Below are 21780 nucleotides of genomic sequence, written 5' to 3'. Positions count from 1 at the left end.
AGGCCTTTTCTTCAGGCCCTGCAGAGAGATTTTTTTGGGTGCTGTACAAATATTTCCGCGGTTACACTCAGTGCTGGGCGTCTGTATAAGAGCCCCACCAAGTGCTCTCCGCTCCCTTGTAATATTTAAAACGTCGCGGAGATTTATCCATTTACCTGAACGTTCGGGTTTTCCATCCAGCTCCTGCGGGAAATGGGTAATCATTCTTATCTTTTGAACGAGATCCCATTCAGTTGCCCTTACAGGCGTGGAGAGCAGCCCACCTTTTACTCGGGTCAGAGTTCGGCGAGACACAGCGAGCCGCGCGGCAGCCGGACAGGGGCGCGCACGCGTTGGGCGCCGCAGGTTGCGCATCTGGCGCCAGAGCGCGCCCCCCGCGCAGTGCCCGCCGCGGCCCTAGGTTTGTGTTCACAAGTGTGCCGGGCGCTCTCTCCCCGCGCGGGGGCACCAGAGCCCTCGGAAGTGTCTGCCACTGCGGTGCATTTTCCCAGTTCCTTTTAAATGACTGCGGAAAAACAGCCTCTCCGAGCCTCAAATGGGAAGACGGATTCTCAGCCCAGGCTTGCGAATGCCTCGCAGCCATCATTTAACTGCGCCCGCAGAGCAGTTACGGTTTGTCACCCGACACTCCTGGATCGCCTCATTTGTCCCTAGTGAGACCCTGAGGCTCTGGTCATTACGGGCTTCTCGGTAGCTGGATGCATGTTGTGTTCCGGGCGGCGCGGGCGCAGGGCACGCGTTCACGCACACCCGCGCACACACGAAAACGCACAAGGTACGGCAGGGGAGCAAGGGCTCTGGGTGCCCCGAGTGGGGGTGGGCATCGCGGGGAGTGAAGCTACGACTTGGGAATGACTGCATCCTGCGAGGTTGACGGGTGAGAGAAAATGACGCGGCGCCACACATCGGACAGGCCAGGGTTGCTGCCGCGCATTTAGGGAACCCAATACGCGTCAGGCGCGCTCCCTTCGCCTCACATGTATCTATTTCCCGGGCGTGTGATGCCAGAAAACCGCAGGAAAAAGACCCACTTAGGGAGCTAGAGTTGCGTTTGGAGACTCCCTTCCCTCTACTAAAGCACCAACAGGAAGACCTTCCAAAACCACGGATCCCCACATAGGTGTCATGGAATGGGGACGGTCATCCTTGATTACTGATGCTGAACACGTTTTGGTGTTTACAATATTTATTTAATTTTAGGTTAGCTCGCCCTCCCTTTTAGGCAGGATGGTAAAGGAGAACGCAGCAGGGAGGGAGAATTCCTATAATAAGAATCAGCGCATTTTTCAGAGCTGAACTGAGCCGGGTTTCCATTTCAAAAGAGGAGACAACCTCTACTGCGAATGTAGAAGAGACCACGGTGTGAATTAGGGACTGGGAAGCGTTGAGCGGCGGAACGGTCCATCTCAGAGGTACCTGGATCTAAATGCATGCACACCACACCACACACATACACACACACTCACACACACACAGGCGCGCGACTGCACAGCCAGGATGTGTGTGTGTGTGTGCGCGTATGTGCGCGTGTGTGAACTCCCACAAGCTGCTGCTGTCTGCTTCTGGCTAGTGGCACTGATGCCTCCCTCCTCCTCGCTCGCCCCCAGATTCCCCTCCCCTCCTTGTTGCTTTTGTCTGGAGGGTGTTATGGGTTTGTGTGTGTATGAGCGTGTGTGTTTTTGGATTTCAGACTAATTTTCTGGAGTTTCTGCCCCTGCTCTGCGTCAGCCCTCACGTCACTTCGCCAGCAGTAGCAGAGGCGGCGGCGGCGGCGGCGGTGGCGGCTCCCGGAATTGGGTTGGAGCAGGAGCCTCGTTCGCTCCTTCGCTCGCGCTTTCCGCGCTCAGTGCCCAGCGGCAGGAGGAGCCTGGTCCCAGGCGCCGCCGGCGGGCGGTAGGCGCCAGAGCCCGGGTGAGCAGCGCAGACAGTGCCCTCCGTCGTTTCGGCCCTCACTGTCCCCCCTGGGGCGGCCGCCGCGGCTCCCCAGGTGGGACGCGCCACGCCACCTGCCCGCGCCCCCTGCGCCCAGCGGCAGTGGCGGATTCTGCAGCATCATTCGGGGGCCCGGTTTCGGAGCCATCGCAGCCGGCAGTCTGTTCTTCCCCCTTTTAAAGGGTCCTTCTCCTGGCCTGTGTCATGGAATCTGGCCTCAGGGATCCTTGTCCTATCTCCCCTTCCTCGACCTCAGGCTTGGAAAGAGGGTGGGCACATTGGTGGCCCCACAGACATCAGTGCCATCGAGGGGCAAGTTTATTTCTGGGGTGGGATCTGGGCACTCATCTATCCACAATCTACTGGCTGGGGTCTGGATGGGGATGACGCGAGAGCGAAAGGAGAGTGCTTGAGTGTCTGGGGTCCTGCGCTCGTCTTACGTGTGTCTGTTTGTCCTCAGCCCCGAGGTGTGTCCAGGATTCCAGTGTGCGTCTAGCAAGGAGCCTGAGCCCCAGAGAATCCCGAGAGCGCTGCCGGCCGGTGCCGGGCGCACCGGGCCATGCTGCGGCGGCCGCCGCGGAGCTCCGAGCGGCGGTAGCGCCCCCTGTGAGGCGGCGGGAGATGCCCCGGCCACTGTGAACGGTGCTGCCCACGAGGACGCGCTCAGCCCCGGACACGTTCGGCTCTGTGGGCCCCGGACCAACAGCGAGTAGAGAGCGGCGAGCGCGGCAAAGACCGCCCAACACCGGCAGGGTTGGCCGGCCAGTGCAGCGCAGGGACACGTACTCAGTCTGATTCAGGCTGTCATCGGCGGCTAGGGATGTCGTCCTGGACAAGGTGGCATGGACCTGCAATGGCGCGGCTCTGGGGCTTCTGCTGGCTGGTTGTGGGCTTCTGGAGGGCCGCTCTCGCTTGCCCCACGTCCTGCAAATGCAGCAGCTCTCGGATCTGGTGCAGCGACCCTACTCCTGGCATCGTGGCATTTCCGAGGTTGGAGCCTAACAGTGCAGACCCTGAGAACATCACCGAAATGTGAGTTCCTGGTGCTCTTCCTTCTTTCTTCTCTCCTGGTCCTATGGCCGGGGCTAGCCAGGTGGGTTTGTTCTGGGCATGAATGTTGTCTCAAGTCTGGGAAGAAGTCAGAGATGAGAAGTGAATTCTATGCCATCTGTCAGTTACCTATCTGTTTCACTGGATTGAGGCTGATAACACAGGGAGAAGTGTGACAGTTTAAAATAAGTTTTAAATACAATATTTGCCAATAATATAAAAAATATTCCTTATGGGAAGACATTCTATATATACTTTATATTTCAAAGCCCTGCTTTCCAAATACAATAACTTAATTTTGGACATTTTTGTTTCATAAGGTGCTATGTGTCGTGTTAGGAGAAGTTCCAGTAATATTTACTAGACAGGAGGTTAAGATAATTAACTTTTTGAAATTTGTTAAAGGAGATTAGAGTCTCCCCCTTAGCATCTTTCTCTGAGGTTTGGGATTGACCAATTTCCCTTTTCATTTTATACATCAGACCTTGCTTAGAAGATTACATCCAGAGCTGGCCTTGAAAATGATCTGTAAGAGGAGAAGTTCTGAGTGTAGAAAAGCACTCACTCAAAAGAGAAAATGTGATCGTCAGAAGCCTAAAAGCCTGGTCTGATTTAATTTGAAATGGACTTCCCAGAGATATAATTTTGAGACCATTTGGAATATAAATCTTAATTGCCCACTGAATAATTTCCCAGGACTAGGTTGGGTGATAAAGTAGTGTGTAGTCCTCAGCTGAATGCTGCCTTTAGCATGGGACCCCTGGGTCTCTGAAAATGTTTAAGCTTGTTCTGATCCAATGGAGAAGCAGAATTTTGCATGTTTGTCCTCTTCTTTTGATGCCTTGTGACAAATACATTATCAAGTAAGAATTTACTCCTTTCTCCAGCATTTTCCTGTCACCTCTACTAGAGGTATATTCCCCCCCCCCCCTGCAACCCTCTCCCAGACTTTGCCGTTTATTTCATTAACGTGAGATTTTATTCATCCATGTAGAGGGTGGTAAGGCAAAGTTTCTCCTGGTTTTCCTTACGTGTTTGATACTAAGATAGGCAGCCCTGAAAGTAGGGCTTGGGCTGTGGCCTTCCGGTTGTCGAGTGCGCATGCATTTCTTCCCCCACAGAAAACACACACCCTGTTTCTGCCAACGTATGACCGAGATAACCTGTTTTTTTTCATGTAAGTAAGAGACCTTCCTAGTCTCTGTTTGTTCTGTTGGTGATGTTCATATTATAAGGTTCGGGCAAAGGAAAGTGACAACAAAACAGAGGGAAACGTGCTGTTCTAGCTGAGATACGCCAGGAGAAGCCAACTGTCAGGCTGGATCCAGAATGCTGGGTTCTCAGTCTTTTTTTGCAAGGAAAGCAGCAGTTAGGGCCTGAGCCTGAGCCGAGAGGTGGGGAAGGCCCTGTGGTGCTGGGCCTGAACTGGGTTAGTCCAGGCTCACAGAGCTGGTCAGAGTGCCCGTGGCCCTTTGTCGGGATCTGTGTCTTTTTCAGGAGATAGGGTGTCAGTGGTCAGATGGAGGAAGCCATATGAAATTAAGAGATCTTCAGACTATTTTGAGATTAAGGGGAGTGGCTTTGTGCAGTTAGGTGTTGTTTTAAAATTCTGTCTTAGGTGATAGATAATGTAAAGAGGGAGGAAATGAGATAGGGCTAATCATCTTCATTTTAATCTTTTTTTTCACTTTAATATTTTAAAGGTCATAATCAGAGAAAAAGACAATAAAACTTTTAAATTAAAAATATTATTTTAAATCTTAGCTGCCTATTATGCAATCAGTGTATTTGAGCAGAGCTTTCTTATATCAGTTTTCACAACTGCTGTGATCTGTCTATCTCTCTATCTATCCATCCCTCCATCTATCTATCTGATGGCAGGTTCCTATTTTCAGGCTCTTTAAAATTGATTTTTGGGGGGGTTATATTTACCAAAGCACTTGTCACAGTTATTCATTAAATAAGGGCACTCCTGATTTCTATTGTTATATTTTATTCTTTTGAGTTGAAAACTTATTGAAATTGAGATTATTGAGAAGTATGAAGGGGTAAGTGTTTACGGTGGGAAATTAGCCCGATCGCTGGGAAAAAGTATGTTTCTCTGCGCTGTCCCTCCACTTTGATTGAGCCTGGCCAGTTTGAGCCCAGGTGTCCTTATCTGTAACATGTATTGAAATTCTGGTTTAGAAATCACTTAGTATAATTTTTTTTTGAATTCTGCTCTTTTGATATCAAAATGATATCAGTGGATGAGCTTGTTTCACTCTCCTCTGTATTCTTTTTCTTACATATTAATATTTGCTTGAACAGCATTTAGATTCTTAGACCAGTGGGTACCAGCTGCAGTTGGAACCAAATTATACTTTTTTTTAATCTTGTTATTAGATCCAAGGGTTCTTTAAATAACCTGTTTTAAAGTCCTACTTTAATGGTGTTTAGCTGAACTTACATGTTTCTATTTTTAAAAAAATACAAATAATATAAGTAAATAAACTGATTAGAACTTGCTAAAGCAACAGTTGACTGTATCATTTAAAAATAGTATACCTTTTAATAGGGGGGAAAATAACCACTGTGCCTTTTAGAATTCAGACAGCGCTCATGGTAGAACATTAAAAAAAAAAAAAGATATATGTTTGTGTGTGTGTGTGTGTTGAGAGAGGAAGGTTATTTTTTTGTTTCTACATGCATATTTTAAGTCAATCTGACATTTTGTTTTCAGAGTCATTCATTGTTCAAACTTACTTTATTAAAAGTCTTCCCATCACAGTATCTGTCTCATACTCTTTTCCCACTAACATGCTCCCTATGTAGAGGTATATCTCCCCGTCTATAGATACACATCTCCTTTGTCCATCATCACACTACTGAGAAGAGCCAGATTTTGTTACTTGGAGCTGTACTAAAGTCAGTTTAAAAATAATACAATTGTCACAGATAAGCAGAATTTAAAAGTAAAGCCTATTGCTGGAATTATGTAACTGGCCATTTAAGTCTCAGTTTTATCAAGTGCCAAAATGCATTGCAAAGGACAAGTTCTGTCTCCCGTAGTGGTAAAAGTTATGCTGGAAATAGGTCATGTATATATATTTTTTTATTGTGGTCAAAAACATATAACCTAAAATTTGCCATCTTCACCATTTCTTGTTGTACCATTCAGTAGTATTAAGTAGATTTACATTTTTGTAAAAGGGCCTGAATTTTTATATTGCGTATATTTTAATGAAGACCAATGATGACCTCTTTTTTTCCCTGCTGAATTTCTTGGGGGTAATATCTGGAGACAATTCATACTTTTCCTCTTAGTATAACACAAATAGAATTTGCAGCTTCTGCTACCAGAGCTTCTATGTACAATGTATTGTTGGCTTGGTTAAATGACTATAATGTTGTGTCATTAATACATTGATTTTGGCCCTCTCACCTTAGAAGCTTTTCCATTGCAGTTAATTGTACTAAAGAAAAAAAAAAAGTTCAGGCATTTATAAGGAGTCAGTTAAAGGCATCAGTCTTTATTACTCTGATATTTACTTCTCAGCCTCTCCATTGGGGTTCTTGAAGTTTGAATTGTGCTTTACATGCATTTAAGAAGCAAAGAATAAGTTTTGAGTGTGGTTACATAAGCCACACTGGATTTGTTAATAAATAAGGCAGTCTAATTTACATCATTTATTATTTAACATAGTTTTTAAGCTCTTGTTGAAAACATGCTATCTTCATAGTGAAAGTATTTTCAGAGTTTAGCTCAGCACAACCATTTTGAAGTCTAAGTTTCATAACTTCCATCTCTGCATTATGGAGGTTTTTATTACATTGGGTCAAACAAGTGAAAAGCCCCGTGACCCTCCTGACCCCACTTTCTTCCACCTCCCCTTCTCCATCACCTCTCATTGACTATCCAGGAAAATGTGTTTGATTTTTTTTTTCTTCTTCTCTGAAAAAGGATATTTCCTTATGGGAATTCAGAACACTAAAGTTAAGAGAAGAACGTCGGTTATATGTTATTATAAACAAGTAATGGAAAGTCGAAATAGTGTGGTCACAGCTCCCTAGCACTGAGTTTAGCCCTGTTTAAGATCTTTCCCTGCTTTTATCCTGTAAACCTCTGTTTGTGTCTGTTTCAGTATTCCCTTGTAAAGACATTTTCTAAGCTGAAAAGTTGGCTGAACAGTTGAGAGTTGAGGTCTCTTTCTTCCTAGGAACATTCTGTATGATCTCTTTGACTATATCTAGGTCATAGGAGTATAAAACCCAGAGTTTCTGTGTAGCTGGGGAAAGGAAATTGAATTTCTTTTTCTTTTCTTTTCTTTTCTTTCTTTCCTTTTTTTTTTTTTTTTTTTTGCCTTTGGTACAAAGCAAGTGCCTTTACTTTTAACTCTTGCTCATCTGGTTTGTTAGGGAAAGAAACATTTTCAAACCATGATTAATACACTGACATTGTGCTTAGACTAACTTTATCGCTTCTCTGGAGAGCTTCTCATAGGTTCAAAAACTATAGGGTAGAATGTGGTATTGAACCTGCTGCCCCTTGGAGCAGTACCAAATTTTGGTTCCTTTTGATATCTATAAATCAATAGGATGACTTTTGGGGAGTGAGATTATTTAGCCAGGGCAAGCTTTTTTTTTTTTTTTTTTTTTTTTTTTTTTTTTTTTTCATTTTTTCTGAAGCTGGAAACAGGGAGAGACAGTCAGACAGACTCCCGCATGCACCCGACCGGGATCCACCCGGCACGCCCACCAGGGGCGGTGCTCTGCCCCCCAGGGGGCGATGCTCTGCCCATCCTGGGCGTCGCCATATTGCGACCAGAGCCACTCTAGCGCCTGAGGCAGAGGCCACAGAGCCATGCCCAGCGCCCGGGCCATCTTTGCTCCAATGGAGCCTTGGCTGCGGGAGGGGAAGAGAGAGACAGAGAGGAAAGCGCGGCGGAGGGGTGGAGAAGCAAATGGGCGCTTCTCCTATGTGCCCTGGCCGGGAATCGAACCCGGGTCCTCCGCACGCTAGGCCGACGCTCTACCGCTGAGCCAACCGGCCAGGGCGCCAGGGCAAGCTTTTTACTTGTTTCATGTATGTGAGAGAGAAAAAGAGAATAAAATTCAACTTTGGATTATTAATAGCTGATTAATCATTTTCATAATCTACTAGGTCTAGTGAGTTTAAATCACAAATCCTGTTCTGCCCTCCCCAAGATGGCAGAGATCTGAGCCCTATAGTGACCTGATAATTTTAGCTCTACATTTGTTTGCTGATCGATTTCCATTAAAAAAGGCAATGATCCCACACGAACAGGGTATCTTCTCACCACTTACTTTGCTCTCTGGGATGTCCAAAGGACTGGGAAGTCATAAATATTGATCTGGAAGATGAAAGAGTGAATGGTTGTAAATATTATAAGTCTGGGAAGAAAAGTGATGCATAGCTATGAAGTTTACATGTTTCAAAAAAACCTCAAATATGAAAGAAAGCTGGAGTCAGGTGTTACCTGATCTGGAAACAGCCACTTTATGTCTCTGGGCCTGAACTTGTCATGTGTAAACTGAAGGCTTTGGAGTCAATACTCAGATGAGTCTCTCCTGGCTCTGAAGTTCCACAAGGCTTCAGTTACAGAGGAGATGCGATGCGATTTATACATCAGCTCTGAAGGAAGTAAAGAGTGTCGCGGGGTGCTCAGAGCCTGGCAGTGTGAGAGTCTGAGGATCTTTGGTATCATGTGTCACGTGTGCACATTTTTAGTGTCTTCTCTGAATTCCCCAAACCGTCATTTTAAATGTGAGTTGCTAATAAGGCTGCTGGCATGTTAGTGCTGGGCCGATGAGTCCAAGATCACAGGGTCACTTAGAATCAAGACCACAGAAGAAGAAGTGGCTTTAGTAATCCTCTGTTCCAGCTCCCTCTGCATACACCAAGGTCAACGAAGTAAGTTACCTAAGGCCGTAATGCACTGAAAACATGGTGGGGTCTAGAAACTCTTTCTCTTAGCACCCAAAAGCAATGCCATGACTTTTCCTTTAGGGTGTCTCCCTTCTGTTCTGTGTCCTTGGCCTAAACCTGACTCCAGCCCACCGTTTTGGAAGCATCAGAGATCCAAAAAACAAGCTTAGTTGGGCTAAATCTGTGCAAACACCTCTCTACTAGAGACAAAGAAATTAAGAAGTGCTTGAGATACTTATCCCAAAGCAATGGCCATACCTTCCTAGGAAGAAATGCATTTTTTGTTTAGTTTACTGTGAGTACTTTTTAAAATTTCAAGTCTTCTTCTTCACTAGGCAATTCATACACAAATATCGAGCTGCAAAGAAAAGCCTTCATGAGTTGGCTTCAATGAGGAATGCTAACCTGTGCCTCTGGACCGTCCTGGCAGGCTGGGGTGGAGGGAGGGCAGAGCGGACAGAGCAGAACGAAGGCCGCTGCCCTTGGAGTCTTTGTCACAGTCAGAGGTGGTTATGTAAGGGGAGGAACCCCGGCCCTTTATGCAAAGTCTGCCTTATTGCCCATGAAAGACCTGTGGCAAGAGAGTACTTATTCGTTCCTGCTTTCTTTTTCTTCCTCTTGGCTTCTCATTGCCTCCACATTGATCGCTGAGCACCAGTAGGCAAGAGTGGTTGACTACATCCCAAATTTATTTTACCGTTTTGTGTGCTGTCTACAGCCTGCACTAAGGCTTTTCCAGTGAGAGGACACCTCTCAGACATACTTTGGTTTCATGCAGGGCTTTTCCCCAGGGCCCTGAAAGGCACCTTACAGGCACCTGCTCATTTAGGTTTAACACTTTGCACTGAAGTAAGGGGGAAGGTCTTGACAGCCTCGGAGGGACTGTATGTTGATTGTCATGCTCGGGGCTTTCTGGTCAAGCAGAACATAATCTGGGTTAGAATCCCATCCACCCATCCAGTATCTTGCTTAGGATTTTGCCTGCTCAGCTCCACTTGCCAAAATTTGGCCTCAAGAGCACAGGCAGTTTTAAGAAAAGTATAAAGATTCAAGTAAATATTCTCACGTTAAACAGCATGGCGGTAGAAGGCGGTGGACTGGTGCTTCGTATCATGTCTTTCTCCTTCCTCATTATCTCATCCATTGCAATATGTTATACTATTAGAAGATAAATGTTTGGCATGCCTTTGGGAATATAGCATCTTCCAGATATGGGATAAAAATACTGATAATCATGTACCGTTTAGAGTCTCATTTTTTCTTCTTCTTTAATTTTATTTAGAAAATTAACTTTAACAGGGTGACTTTGATCAATAAGAGTACATAGATTTCAGGTAAACATTTCATTTGAACTGTTGATTATGTTGTATACCCATCACCCAAAGTCAAATCATTTTTCATTTTTAAAAATTAAATATATTTTTTCTGAATATATTATTTTGTATTAGCTTTAAGTGCACAACATAGTGGTTAGACCATCATATACTTTACAAAGTGTTCCCCCTGATATATATATATATATATATATATATTTGTATTTTTCTGAAGCTGGAAACAGGGAGAGACAGTCAGACAGACTCCCGCATGCGCCCGACTGGGATCCACCCGGCACGCCCACCAGGGGGTGACGCTCTGCCCACCAGGGGATGATGCTCTGCCCCTCCGGGGCATCGCTCTGTTGTGACCAGAGCCACTCTAGCGCCTGGGGCAGAGGCCAAGGAGCCATCCCCATCGCCCGGGCCATCTTTGCTCCAATGGAGCCTCAGCTGTGGGAGGGGAAGAGAGAGACAGAGAGGAAGGAGAGGGGGAGGAGTGGAGAAGCAGATGGGCGCCTCTCCTGTGTGCCCTGGCCGGGAATCGAACCCGGGACTTCTGCACGCCAGGCAGACGCTCTACCACTGAGCCAACCGGCCAGGGCCTACCCCTGATATTTTAAGTACACACCCGGCACCAGACGTATTTATTGCAGTATTATTGACTATGTGCCCAATGCTGTACTTCACGTCCCCATGACTGTTCTGTAACTACCAACATGTACTTCTCAATTCCTTCAAAGAGTCCCCCTTTTTATTGCAGATAAGGACCTATTGCTGTTTAGCACCCCACCCTCTTCTGTAATCTTCATATCTCAACTCTTCTTTGGATACTCGCACACACACCAGAGCTTTCTTTGTGTATGTGCATGAATATATGAATAAATATACATATAAAACTCTACTAGGTGTGGTTCTTTCAGATTTAATTGTCTTGAATTGTAAAATTTTCCTAATAATTTAAGATTTATTTTCTTAAACCACCCAGGCTTTTTAAAAATTGAGATATAGATGACATATAATACTGATTTCAGGTATACAACATAATGCTCTGGCATTTATACTGTATATATTGGGAAATGCTCACGACAACATGTCTAGTTAATATCCATTGCCTCCCGTTGTTACGATATTTTTCTTATCATGAACAGTTTAAAGATTTACTCTCTTACCAAGTTTCCAATACTATTGTTAACTGTAGTAACCATGCTGGGCATCATATCCCCACCCAGACATTTAATTTTGTTTCAATCATACTAGATGTCTCTCTGTGAGGAACTGGCAGGAGAGAGGTGCTTTCTAAGGGAAGCATGTGAGTATTAGTGCTTTGACTCCATCAGCCAACTTGGCCTCTAAGACTTAGAGGACCAGTGTGGTCCATCCTCTTTGATCAATTCTCAACATAAATAAAAAAATTTCATTATCAGTGAGGCATTTTTGAACAACACTACAATAGTGTAATTTAAACCAAAAGATAATCAAATTTTGGTTTTTAACTTCTAAAATAAAGTGTAATCTTTAAAAAATTGGCTCTCTTGGCACTCTATTTGTTGTCATAAAAGTTGTCTCTATTGCCCTGGCCAGATAGCTCAGTTGGTTAGAGCATTGTCCTGATATGCCAAGGTTGAGGGTTCAATCCCTGGTCAGGACACATAAAAGAATCTACCAATGAATGCATAAATAAGTGGAACAACAAGTTGATGTTTCTCTCTTTCTCTCTCTCAAATCAATTTAAAATAAGTTGTCCTTATTTCATGTGCTCCAGAGTCCCCTGCTGCAAGGTGGCAGAGGGCCCTGAGCCTGATTTGCTGGCTGTGTTTACAGTGTGACAGCTCACTTTCCTTCTCCAGCCTTGGCTTACTCACCTGTGCAGTGTGTATGCAGGGGTGGGGAGTGGTGGGCAAGAGCTCTGCACGTGGCCTCTAAGGTCTTTGGTGAGGTGTGAGACAAAAACAAGCATTTCTCTCCAAAACGCCCAGCCCAGCCCAACCACAGTGCTCTTTGTCGTCTGCTCCCAGGTTCACTGCCGAGCTCTGGGGCGGCCACCCAAACTCGGTGTTATGGAAGCTTTTGCCCCTGGCATGCTTACCTTGCACTCCAGCATTTAACATTTTCTTGTGACTCTGCAGTCTTTTTCCTCTGTTTCTGGTGGTGTTTCTTATCCCCCTCTTCATGTCTTCCAACACACACACACACACACACACACACACACACACACACACACACACACACACACTCAGGTAAGCATCTGGTTCAGTGAATTGTGAAGAAATCTTGGGTTGCAAGACCTGTGTGCTGACCACCGTCTTTCCCACTGAACCCAGCTTGATAAGATTAACATACTCAGAGAGGCAGCAAAGGCCAGGAACCTGAGAGGGGCCCGGGGTGGGCAGTTGGGATGTGGGGTTCACATGTACCCTCTCACACTATCAGAACCTGGGATCCTCGGCCAGCCATTTAATCTCATTAGCCTGAGCTTCCTTATCTTGAAGTTGGAGGTTGGGTCTTGGATGGATGCTAAGCCCTGAAAGGCTCTGTGCTTCTGAACCAGTCAGTCATGAGCACTAGTGTTTCTGGAATGCACCCTTTCCTCCTCCCCGGGCTGCCCAGAGCTTGCTCCAGTTCTCTTGGTACAGTAAGCAGTAGATGTCTGATCGATGGGATTTCTCTAAGCCCAACTCTGCAGTTTAGGTCAGATGGCTTTGCAGGTCTCCAGCTCCCTGCCTCCTCTGTGGCAGCACTTCCACGATTTTCTGCTAATCAAAACCAACTTTCATTTCTTTTTCCCCTCAGAGATTTTCTTGTATTGTTTCTCTCCACTTTCAAAACTTGTAATAACTAACTGGCCAGATGGTGGCACAGTGGATAGAGCATTGGACTGGGACATAGAGGACCCAGGTTTGCAACCCTGAGGTTGCCAGCTTGAGCGTGGGCTCATCTGGCTTGAACACAGGCTCATCCGGCTTGAGTCTGGGGTCACTGACTTAAGCGTGGGATCATAGACATGGCACCATGCTTGCTGGCTTGAGCCCAAAGGTGTCTGGCTTGAAGCCCAAGGTCACTGGCTTGAGCCCAAGGTCACTGGCTTGAGTGCTTGAGCAAGGGGTCACTTGCTCTGCGGTAGCCACTCCCGCCCCATCAAGGCATATATGAGACAGCAATTAATGAACAACTAAGATGCCGCAATGAAGAACTGATGCTTCTCATCTCTCTCCCTTCCTGTCTGTCTGTCCCTATCTGTGCCTCTCTCTTTTGTTCTCTGTCTCTGTCACAAAATGAAAAAAATTGTAACAATCCACATGTTCATGTCTGATCAGCCCACTTGTGGGCCACTTCTACGGATGGTGCTGAGGGATTTCTAACTGGCTTGCCTCTTTGGCCAGTCTCCACTTTTTCTGACGCCTCAAACATGAACTTACATTGAAATCAAATCTTGTCTTTCTGCCCATCAAGTTTTTTTCTTGCTAGATCAAAATGTTTATCACATGCTTCCTGATTATCATGAGGCTGCCTGACATCTAATTCAAACTTTCTGCAAACGTTAACTCAGTTCAGCTAGTGCTTCTTGAGGACACTGGGGTGCAACGGACAAATATGGCAGAGTAGTGAAGCCAGGAACCCCCGAGTAGCTGATATCTGGGAGAATGAACATCTAATTTTAATATAGTGCGGTGAGTTTGTCAATGCAGAGAGGCTAAAATCTCCACATCATGATTGCTTCAGCTTCAGAGGGACATGGGGACATTTACAAACGATGCACCCCCAGATGTGCATCGTTTTCATTGTGTAGCAGTGGGAGGTATAGATGTGTAGACAGGGTATGAGCAATCCACAATTCCTACTTCCTACGATGGCAGTAACCCAGCTGAGTTTTGTTATTTTTTCCTCTGTTAACGATTTCTGATGGTCTTGTGTCCATGTCCTCTCATATTATACATTTGAGCAGGCTTCCTGAATCTGCAACACCCTTCATTTTGGTCGTGGTGGAAGGGCTAGTATGCTTCTTGGCTGAGGCCAGTCACTCCACCTCTATCACAGAGCCTCAGACATTTCTCCAGCAGCGACTTCACTCTCACCAGTATTTTCAGTCTCCTTCCCTTGAAACATCAGAATTTAAGGAGAGTCTGATCTCTCTCATCTTGGACAAGTTTTTGTTTAGCATTTATTCCCTCCCTTTCCTTCCATCCCTCTTTAGTCCTTGCCCTGTACCCTCTTCCTTCAAAGCTGAATTTTAGAAAACTGGTCTGTTATCATTATGTCTATTTTCGTACCTCCTAATCTCATCTCAACCTATGGCTCCATTGAATTTGTTTCCACCACTATTTCACTGGGCTAAATCCAAGGCATATTTTTCTGTCCTTCTCTTACTTGCCTCACATGACGTGGCCTCACTCCTCGCTCTGTCCCACTTGAAAGAATCCTCTCCCTCCGGTGTCACTGTACTCCCCCCCCACCCCCCAGTTTTGGCTTCTGCTTCTTAGTCTTACTTGTGGGTGCTCTTTTCTCTGCTCCTCCCGTAGGTGATGTCCCCTTGGCTTCTGTCCTAAGTCTGTTTCTCTTCCTGGTCTATCCCTGGGCTGTATCACCCTCATCCACGACTTGTCTTGCCTCCTGTGTTCTAATGTCCTTGTCTATGTTTCCATCCATGATCAGTGAGGACATTCGGGCTCATGCGCTTAACTGCATACTGAACATCCATCCCTCTTGGCTATGTCACAATGTGTCACACTTGACATTTCCAAATTAAATTCATCATCATTGTCCCAAATCCATTTCCAGTGTCCCCTACCTTAATCGATGGCATCACTCTCTACGCAGTAATACACACCAGAACCCTTGACTCTGCTCTCTCTGTAACCCCTGCATTCATTTAATCATCGTGTCATAAAAATTCATCTTCATAAATCCCCATATTTCTTAAATTTATCTTCATAAATCCCTACGTTTTTAAAATTTGTCCAGTTATTTTTATTTTGCTTCCCTCATTCATTCATTCTTTCAGAGCTATTCATTGGGGTCTGCTCTGTGCCATGCTAACTACTTAGGATACGGTGGTAAGGAAGACTGACCTGGCCTTTTCTTTTTACCAAGCTTTTAGTCTGGGAGGGAAAATGAACATCCAACAAGTATTTACGTAAGCAAAACAAGAATCCATTTTACCATCCCTTTTGCCTAAAATGCTGTAACCTCCCTTCGTGGCCTCCTTGCCCTCAGTTTCGCCCACTCTCTGTCCATGTGCCATACTGTGCTGGCGTGGTCTTTCAAAAATGCTAGTTTTTTCATACCACTATTTCTGATTGCCTTGTGGCTCTTCACATTGCTTAAAATAGATTTGAAGTTGATTTCATTTTGTCTTTTTAGTTTAAAAAAATGAAACCGGTTTTCAGTATGTTGATATATAAGACGACATATAACTGTCACACGGACTCGAATACACAGATCAGCATTACAGTAGCTTTTTATACCAGTAGATCTATAAAGGAGAACAAATTATAACTGGGAGCTTGCTTGGTGATCTTGGAATTAGAGCAAGGGCACTTAATTCTGCATTTAAAATGTTAAATGACATTAAGGGAAGCTTGCCTGAGGCATCCATCTCCATAATCGGAGGCTTTCACAAAGGGAATGCAGAACTTGAAGTGCTTTGGCCCAGACCTGCTTCCCCGGGATGGATGCTCCTTTTCCTCTCCTTTATTCCTGGCCCTGCACCAATTCTGACTGACAGACACATTCTTTCTCTGGAGTGCCTTCAGCCAAGCTTTGCTCAAGCCTGGGACCTTCTCAGATTCTTTCAAGTGATTTTGCACACCTTTTCTGTGATATGCATTAATTTCATTGCATGGCATTTTATTATTGGTAGTTTTCAAAAGTTAATATTCAAACATGATAAGAAATGGCAACAGTATGAAGGAGAGTGTCATGAAAAGTTAGTCTCACTCTAATTAACCCCCCAATCCCTCAGTCTCATCGCCAGTAGTAACTGTGATTTCTGTTTGTGTGTCTGTCTCCAGAAATAGTCTGTTCACATAAATGAGTACATATCTGTCTTTTTTGTTTATATACAATTAGGGCACAGACACACATATGCCCTCCATTTATACCTTTAACTATACTCACTGTTTTGGGTGTTGGTGTTTTTTTTTTTTTTTTTAATTTAACAATGTATCTTAAAAATGTTTTATATCAGCATGTGTACCTAACCTTTTTTTCACAACCAGGCAGAATAGTAATCCATTGAATGAATTCACTATATTTGACCAACCTCTTTTTGAATAGGCTTGGGTGCGAGTTCTTGCACACATGTGTGATTTTTTTTGCTGTAGGAAAACTCCTTAGCATTTGAATTGCAGGGACATTTGCAAGACATTTGTGATTTTGACAAAACTTGCCAACTTGTCTTGCAAGAAGACCACATCATTTCATTCTCCCACCCAAACTGGAAGCCCCTGTTTTTCTTCAGCTAAGCCAATAATATCTGCTGTCAAACCTTTTGACCTTTGTCAATCAGATTTCTAGGAAATATATAGTATCTCACCATTGTTTTACTTCATAATTCTGTAATTATGATCCTGGTTGTAGGTCTTTCTGTATGTATAAGTTATTTGTATTTCTTTTTCAGTGAACTGTATTGTCATTTTCCTTAGCTCTTTTCTTTTTCTTTTGGGTTGGTGGCCTTTTCAATCATAATATCTGTTTAACAAGGAGAAGATTTATACTTTGCCTAATGTTTTGCTTGTTTTCTGATATTGATCATAGTATTTCCTCCTCTTCTTTCCTCCACTTCTTCTTCCTCTTCTTCTTCTAGTTCTTGTATCACAGCATTACATTTTATTGATAGTAAAATTTATTATTCCCTTTACAGCTCTTATATTGTAAATGTGGTTAAGAAGAATCTTCCTCTCTCTGAGTATAAAATACATCTCTTGTATTTTTTTTTATTATTACTATTTCATTCTTTTTGTATGTAAGGTTTTGCTCCATCTAGATTTTTTAAATATAAGGAGTTTATTATATTAGTCTATTAAAAATTGTTTATTACTTTTCCAACATAGATATTGAGCCAATTAGGTCTCTTGACACCATTTATTATATAATTCAACTTTTCCCTCACTGACTAAAAATAAATTTGTTTATATGTAAAGATCACCTTTGGATTTGGCTTTATTTTGGGATCTCTCTTAGTCTGATAATCAGTCTGTTTACTTGTCAACACTAAACTTTTATCTTTCCTAAAATTATATTATTATTGTTATTTATATTTTTAATGAATTTATTGGAGTGACATTGTTTAATAAAATTAAACAATGGGTCATATTATATTTTTTTCCTACCTAAAGTGTGAGTCTTACTCACCAGTATCTTTTTGTTATTCCAAAATTTTCAGGGTTAGTCTTGTATGATAATTTTTCCATACAAATTTTAGGAATTGCTTCCTACCTCCACCCATATTATATTGGTGTTTTAAATTAAGATAACACTACATTTATTTACTTAAACAAGTCTTAATGGGTCTTGAAAGCCCTGCATCCTGAAACTCAAACCTCTAGCCTCATTTCTTGTTCCTCCCTTTCTGCAGTGAGAGACATACAGCCACTGGGAGCTTCCGTTTCCTCTGCTGAGCTGCGCTGTCACTGTCTCCTGGCTCCCGCTGGCCCTCCTCTCTTCCCCAAGCACTGTGGCCTGGACTTTTGTCTCTTGCTAACTCCTTCTGCCTCCCTACTCCTGGGCTGTGTCTTCACCATGTGCTATTGTATCTTATAGTCCCCTATACTTCCCCAATCTAAGCATCGTAACTTAACATTATAAATGCATGGCTGGCTACCTGGCTGTCGACATCATTTAGGATATAAACTGTATGAAGGCAGGGACTCTGTGGCTCTGGCTTTCTGCTCTTCCTCAGCACCCAGTATTGTGTCTCAGATCTCCACACGTGCACGCCTGCACTTTTCCACAAACCTATTGTTTAGAATTCCAAGTAACAGTATTTATTAGTAGTTGTTTGGGCTGTTACTATGCAGATTCCTAGACCTGACTTTTACAAAGTCATGGAGTCTAGATGTTCCTTTAATTGATGGAATTTAACAGCACAGCATTGGTTCATGTGCAGTAGGAAATCAATTCATTATGGAGACATGGCATCACTGGAGAGGAAGAAAGACAAAGCTGGATGAACAGGCTGCTTCTGTGTCCAACAAGGAGGAGGGGCAGGGAAGAGAGGAGAGGATGAGGGCCAGCAGATGAGAGATGCACAGCAGGCCAACTCAACAGCAGAGGTGAATCCGGGGGAAAAGAATCATTCCAGGGACATCTGATTCCCGCAAACAAATCAGTCTAATGAGAAATAATTGTGCCTTTTCTGTTGTGTAACAGCTAATAATGGATATTGCTGTGGATCAATTTCAGATTTCTCTGTGACTGCATTTATGGTCCTTCACTTAAAAAGTGATTCTGGTGTGAGATTTCAGTTGTGATTTATCCTTCTTGTAGTATGCATGGTAGAGACAGTTCATTTTTCTTAGAGAATGGTGGACATCTTGCGTAGAAAACTAGTGTGTCAGGTCCGCTGTAACACGTACCAACTGAATGCATGTGCTTTTGTGTCTTTGCAGTTAAGGTGTTTTGGGCTAATCCTATGACTGTTTCATGGGGCTTACTTTATATAATGTATATAATGAAACTGTCAGGCGTCTTATAAATTTTGATACTTGTTTGGAAAACTAATCATAAAACACCTGATAGACATATGAGATCGAGGGCTTTTAAAAATAGAGTGTAGAAGTAGTAAGTGAAGAGATTGCAATGAATGATCTAAAAAGATAATCTCCCTTGAGATAAATAACATCCATTTATTTATATTTACATGATGGAGTATATTTATAATATACATGCAAATAAAAATAGTTTAGATTCCATATATATATTTTGAAAGTTAATTTTTTAAAAAAAGAATGGGCATTATGGATCCAACATATGATGTTTAACTCTGATGAGAAAGGTCTTATTTTTGGTTGAATCATTGACTCTCACAGTAAGCCGGGGTGACCCTCTGGGATTTAACTTCTGAGCTATCTCACTTATTCTTTGAGGGACTTGTTCTCTCACCAATGAAAAGTGTCTGCTGGAGTTGACCTGCCTGGCACCTTGAGAGTGCTACCGAGCCTTTTGTTTGCCCTAGCCTAGCCTGGAATCCTCTCTGTCACTCTCCTTTCATGAGTGCTGTATCTACACATGTACAGTTCAGAGGGCAATAGATATTTGTTGCCCAAGTCCTTTCAGGAGAGCTGAAATGGAGGACAGGAATTGACTACTTATATGTGCAGGTGAGGATTGGTTGATTGATCAGTTCAATCATTTATTTAGTCAGTTAGTCAATTAACAAGTATATTTTGAACATGTCTTCCCATCAGGCACTTTTCTGGGCCCTGGGTAATAAGATTTAGACTAGTGCCATCATTCCTATGACCTGTTGAAGGGCACCGGAAGAGGTCCTCAGTCAGATCACTTTTCTTTCACAGCTGTTTGGACAAGCCATCCCCAGCATCCAAACTCCCATCGTCACCAGCACAGACAGCAGCTCAGACCTCCCCACCCCCCACACTATTGTGCCTAGGGACATGCATATCCACAGTGTGACACACCCTCAAGAGGACAAATCCACAGAAAAGGTCTACATAGACCCTGAGAGTAGGCTCAGGGTCTTTGGGCGGAGAATTCTGAGATCCTACTAGGTCAGAAAGAGAGGAGCCATTCCAGGTAGGATCATCCTGTTGGCCCTGTGACTCCTTGCCTCGTCTGGAGGATCTCCACTGGAGGAGAACCAGAGTGAGGTCCTCTAACCTGCCTGAGCCCGCTGCCAGAGCTAAGGGCACCAGGGACAAACCTGTCTGAGCCTCTGCGTTGTATCTGGCCTCTGCCTCTGGTACTTTTGTTCTGCGATGATGCCCTGGAAGTGCAGGCCTTATGCCACGGGAGCCTGCAGCAGCATGGCCAGGCCTCCGTGCCTCTCCCACGGCAGCACCCCTCTCTTCGGGGCAATTCTCCGTCATGGGGTCCGTGTTTCCAACAAGGACAGCACATGCAGGATTCCTCCTCTGACTCACATCACAATGAGCTTGTGGCAACACAGACACAGACAGACCAGCAAAGCAGAACTCTGTCCCCAACAGCTAATGGGTAAACAAACAGCAGTGGTTACCCACTTCCACCTTTCTCTCTTCCCTTTACAGATTTTGTTAGTACCGTGAAAGGTCTAGATCTGAATGCATATGATAAGAATCAGCTCATTATGGTTGAATAGATAGATATTTTTACTGGCACCCTAGGAAGATCCTGGGATTGTAAAAACTGTCTAAAAAAGTTCCTTTTCTTCTTATTTTTTTTTTCCAAATTAAAAAAATCACTGAACACGTCAATTATTGTGCATAGGTAATCGACACATTAACTTCTCATTTTCTTGGGACATGTGTAGGGAGTAATAGGAGTTGTGAAGCAGGATTACTTGGTGGGATAAGGGCCCGCCCCATTCTGAAGTTGGTCTGCCCTTACTACTTGAGACCAGTTATTAAAGCTCTCTGTGTCTCACTTTCCCCAACTATTAAAAGGAGGAAATAATAGATCTTTTTTCTTTGGGTTTCTGCATGGTCAAAATAAGTTGATGTATGTAAAACAGCGGTGAGATTCAGCTACTTTGCACCAGTTCGGCAGAACCCATACCTAATTTTTTGTTGTTTGGCGAATTGGTTGTTAAAATGGCACTAACAATCAGGGTTCTCTCTAAGATGGGCACCTGGGCAGCTGCCCAATGTGGAAATCACAAATTTACATTCCTTACTCTTTTTCAACATTCATCTGCGCAATAACATATTCCAAGCATCCCATCCATAGGGGGAAAAATTGCGAGTGAGGACGCCAATCAAGAAGCAATATGGAAATACCTTAAAAAACAGTTTTATTGTTTTTTGTCAGGTATTATTTAATATTTTTTCACTCATATTTTAAAACTCTTTCTTATAACATAATCTAGTTGTGTGTACCTTTTTGTTGTTCTTATTTAAGTATTAAATGCATGAAATAATAAACTACCTTTTGGTATATTGATTTTTTTATACTTAAAACAGTCATCAGGGCAGAGAACCGATTGTTAAATTATTTGAATCCCACCACTGATGTCAAGTGTTTGTACTAGCGCCTAACACAGGGGTCCTCAAACTATGGCCCGTGGGCCGCATGCGGCCCCCTGAGGCCATTTATCCGGCCCCCGCCACACTTCTGGAAGGGGCACCTCTTTCACTGGTGGTCAGTGAGAGGAGCATAGTTCCCATTGAAATACTGGTCAGTTTGTTGATTTAAATTTACTTGTTCTTTATTTTAAATATTGTATTTGTTCCCGTTTTGTTTTTTTACTTTAAAATAAGATATGTGCAGTGTGCATAGGGATTTATTCATAGTTCTTTTTTTATAGTCCGGCCCTCCAACGGTCTGAGGGACAGTGAACTGGCCCCCTGTGTAAAAAGCTTGGGGACCCCTGTAACACATAGTAAGACTCTGGCTGTTAGT

At 43.8% G+C, this 21780-nt stretch overlaps 1 protein-coding gene and 1 non-coding gene across 2 annotated transcripts in view; one reads left to right on the top strand and one right to left on the bottom strand.

Moving 5' to 3' along the window:
* Positions 1 to 519: 519 nt before the first annotated feature.
* Positions 520 to 21780, top strand: part of LOC136393682 (BDNF/NT-3 growth factors receptor-like) — an 83276-nt gene continuing 62015 nt past the window's right edge. Inside the window, exons 1-4 of the mRNA XM_066366310.1 lie at positions 520 to 775; positions 1291 to 1412; positions 1691 to 1911; positions 2393 to 2964. Of these exons, the coding sequence (XP_066222407.1) occupies positions 2753 to 2964 (212 nt within the window). The 5' untranslated portion in view covers positions 520 to 775; positions 1291 to 1412; positions 1691 to 1911; positions 2393 to 2752. The remainder of the gene's footprint in view (positions 776 to 1290; positions 1413 to 1690; positions 1912 to 2392; positions 2965 to 21780) is intronic.
* Positions 10754 to 10829, bottom strand: TRNAA-GGC (transfer RNA alanine (anticodon GGC)). The gene has a single exon. It is a non-coding gene; the product is annotated as a tRNA-Ala (tRNA).

The sequence above is a fragment of the Saccopteryx leptura genome, chromosome 2 (genome assembly GCF_036850995.1).
Source record: "Saccopteryx leptura isolate mSacLep1 chromosome 2, mSacLep1_pri_phased_curated, whole genome shotgun sequence".
Lineage (NCBI taxonomy): Eukaryota > Metazoa > Chordata > Mammalia > Chiroptera > Emballonuridae > Saccopteryx > Saccopteryx leptura.
The sequence above is the reverse complement of the archived record's forward strand: the minus strand, read 5'-3'. Positions and strand labels throughout refer to the sequence as shown.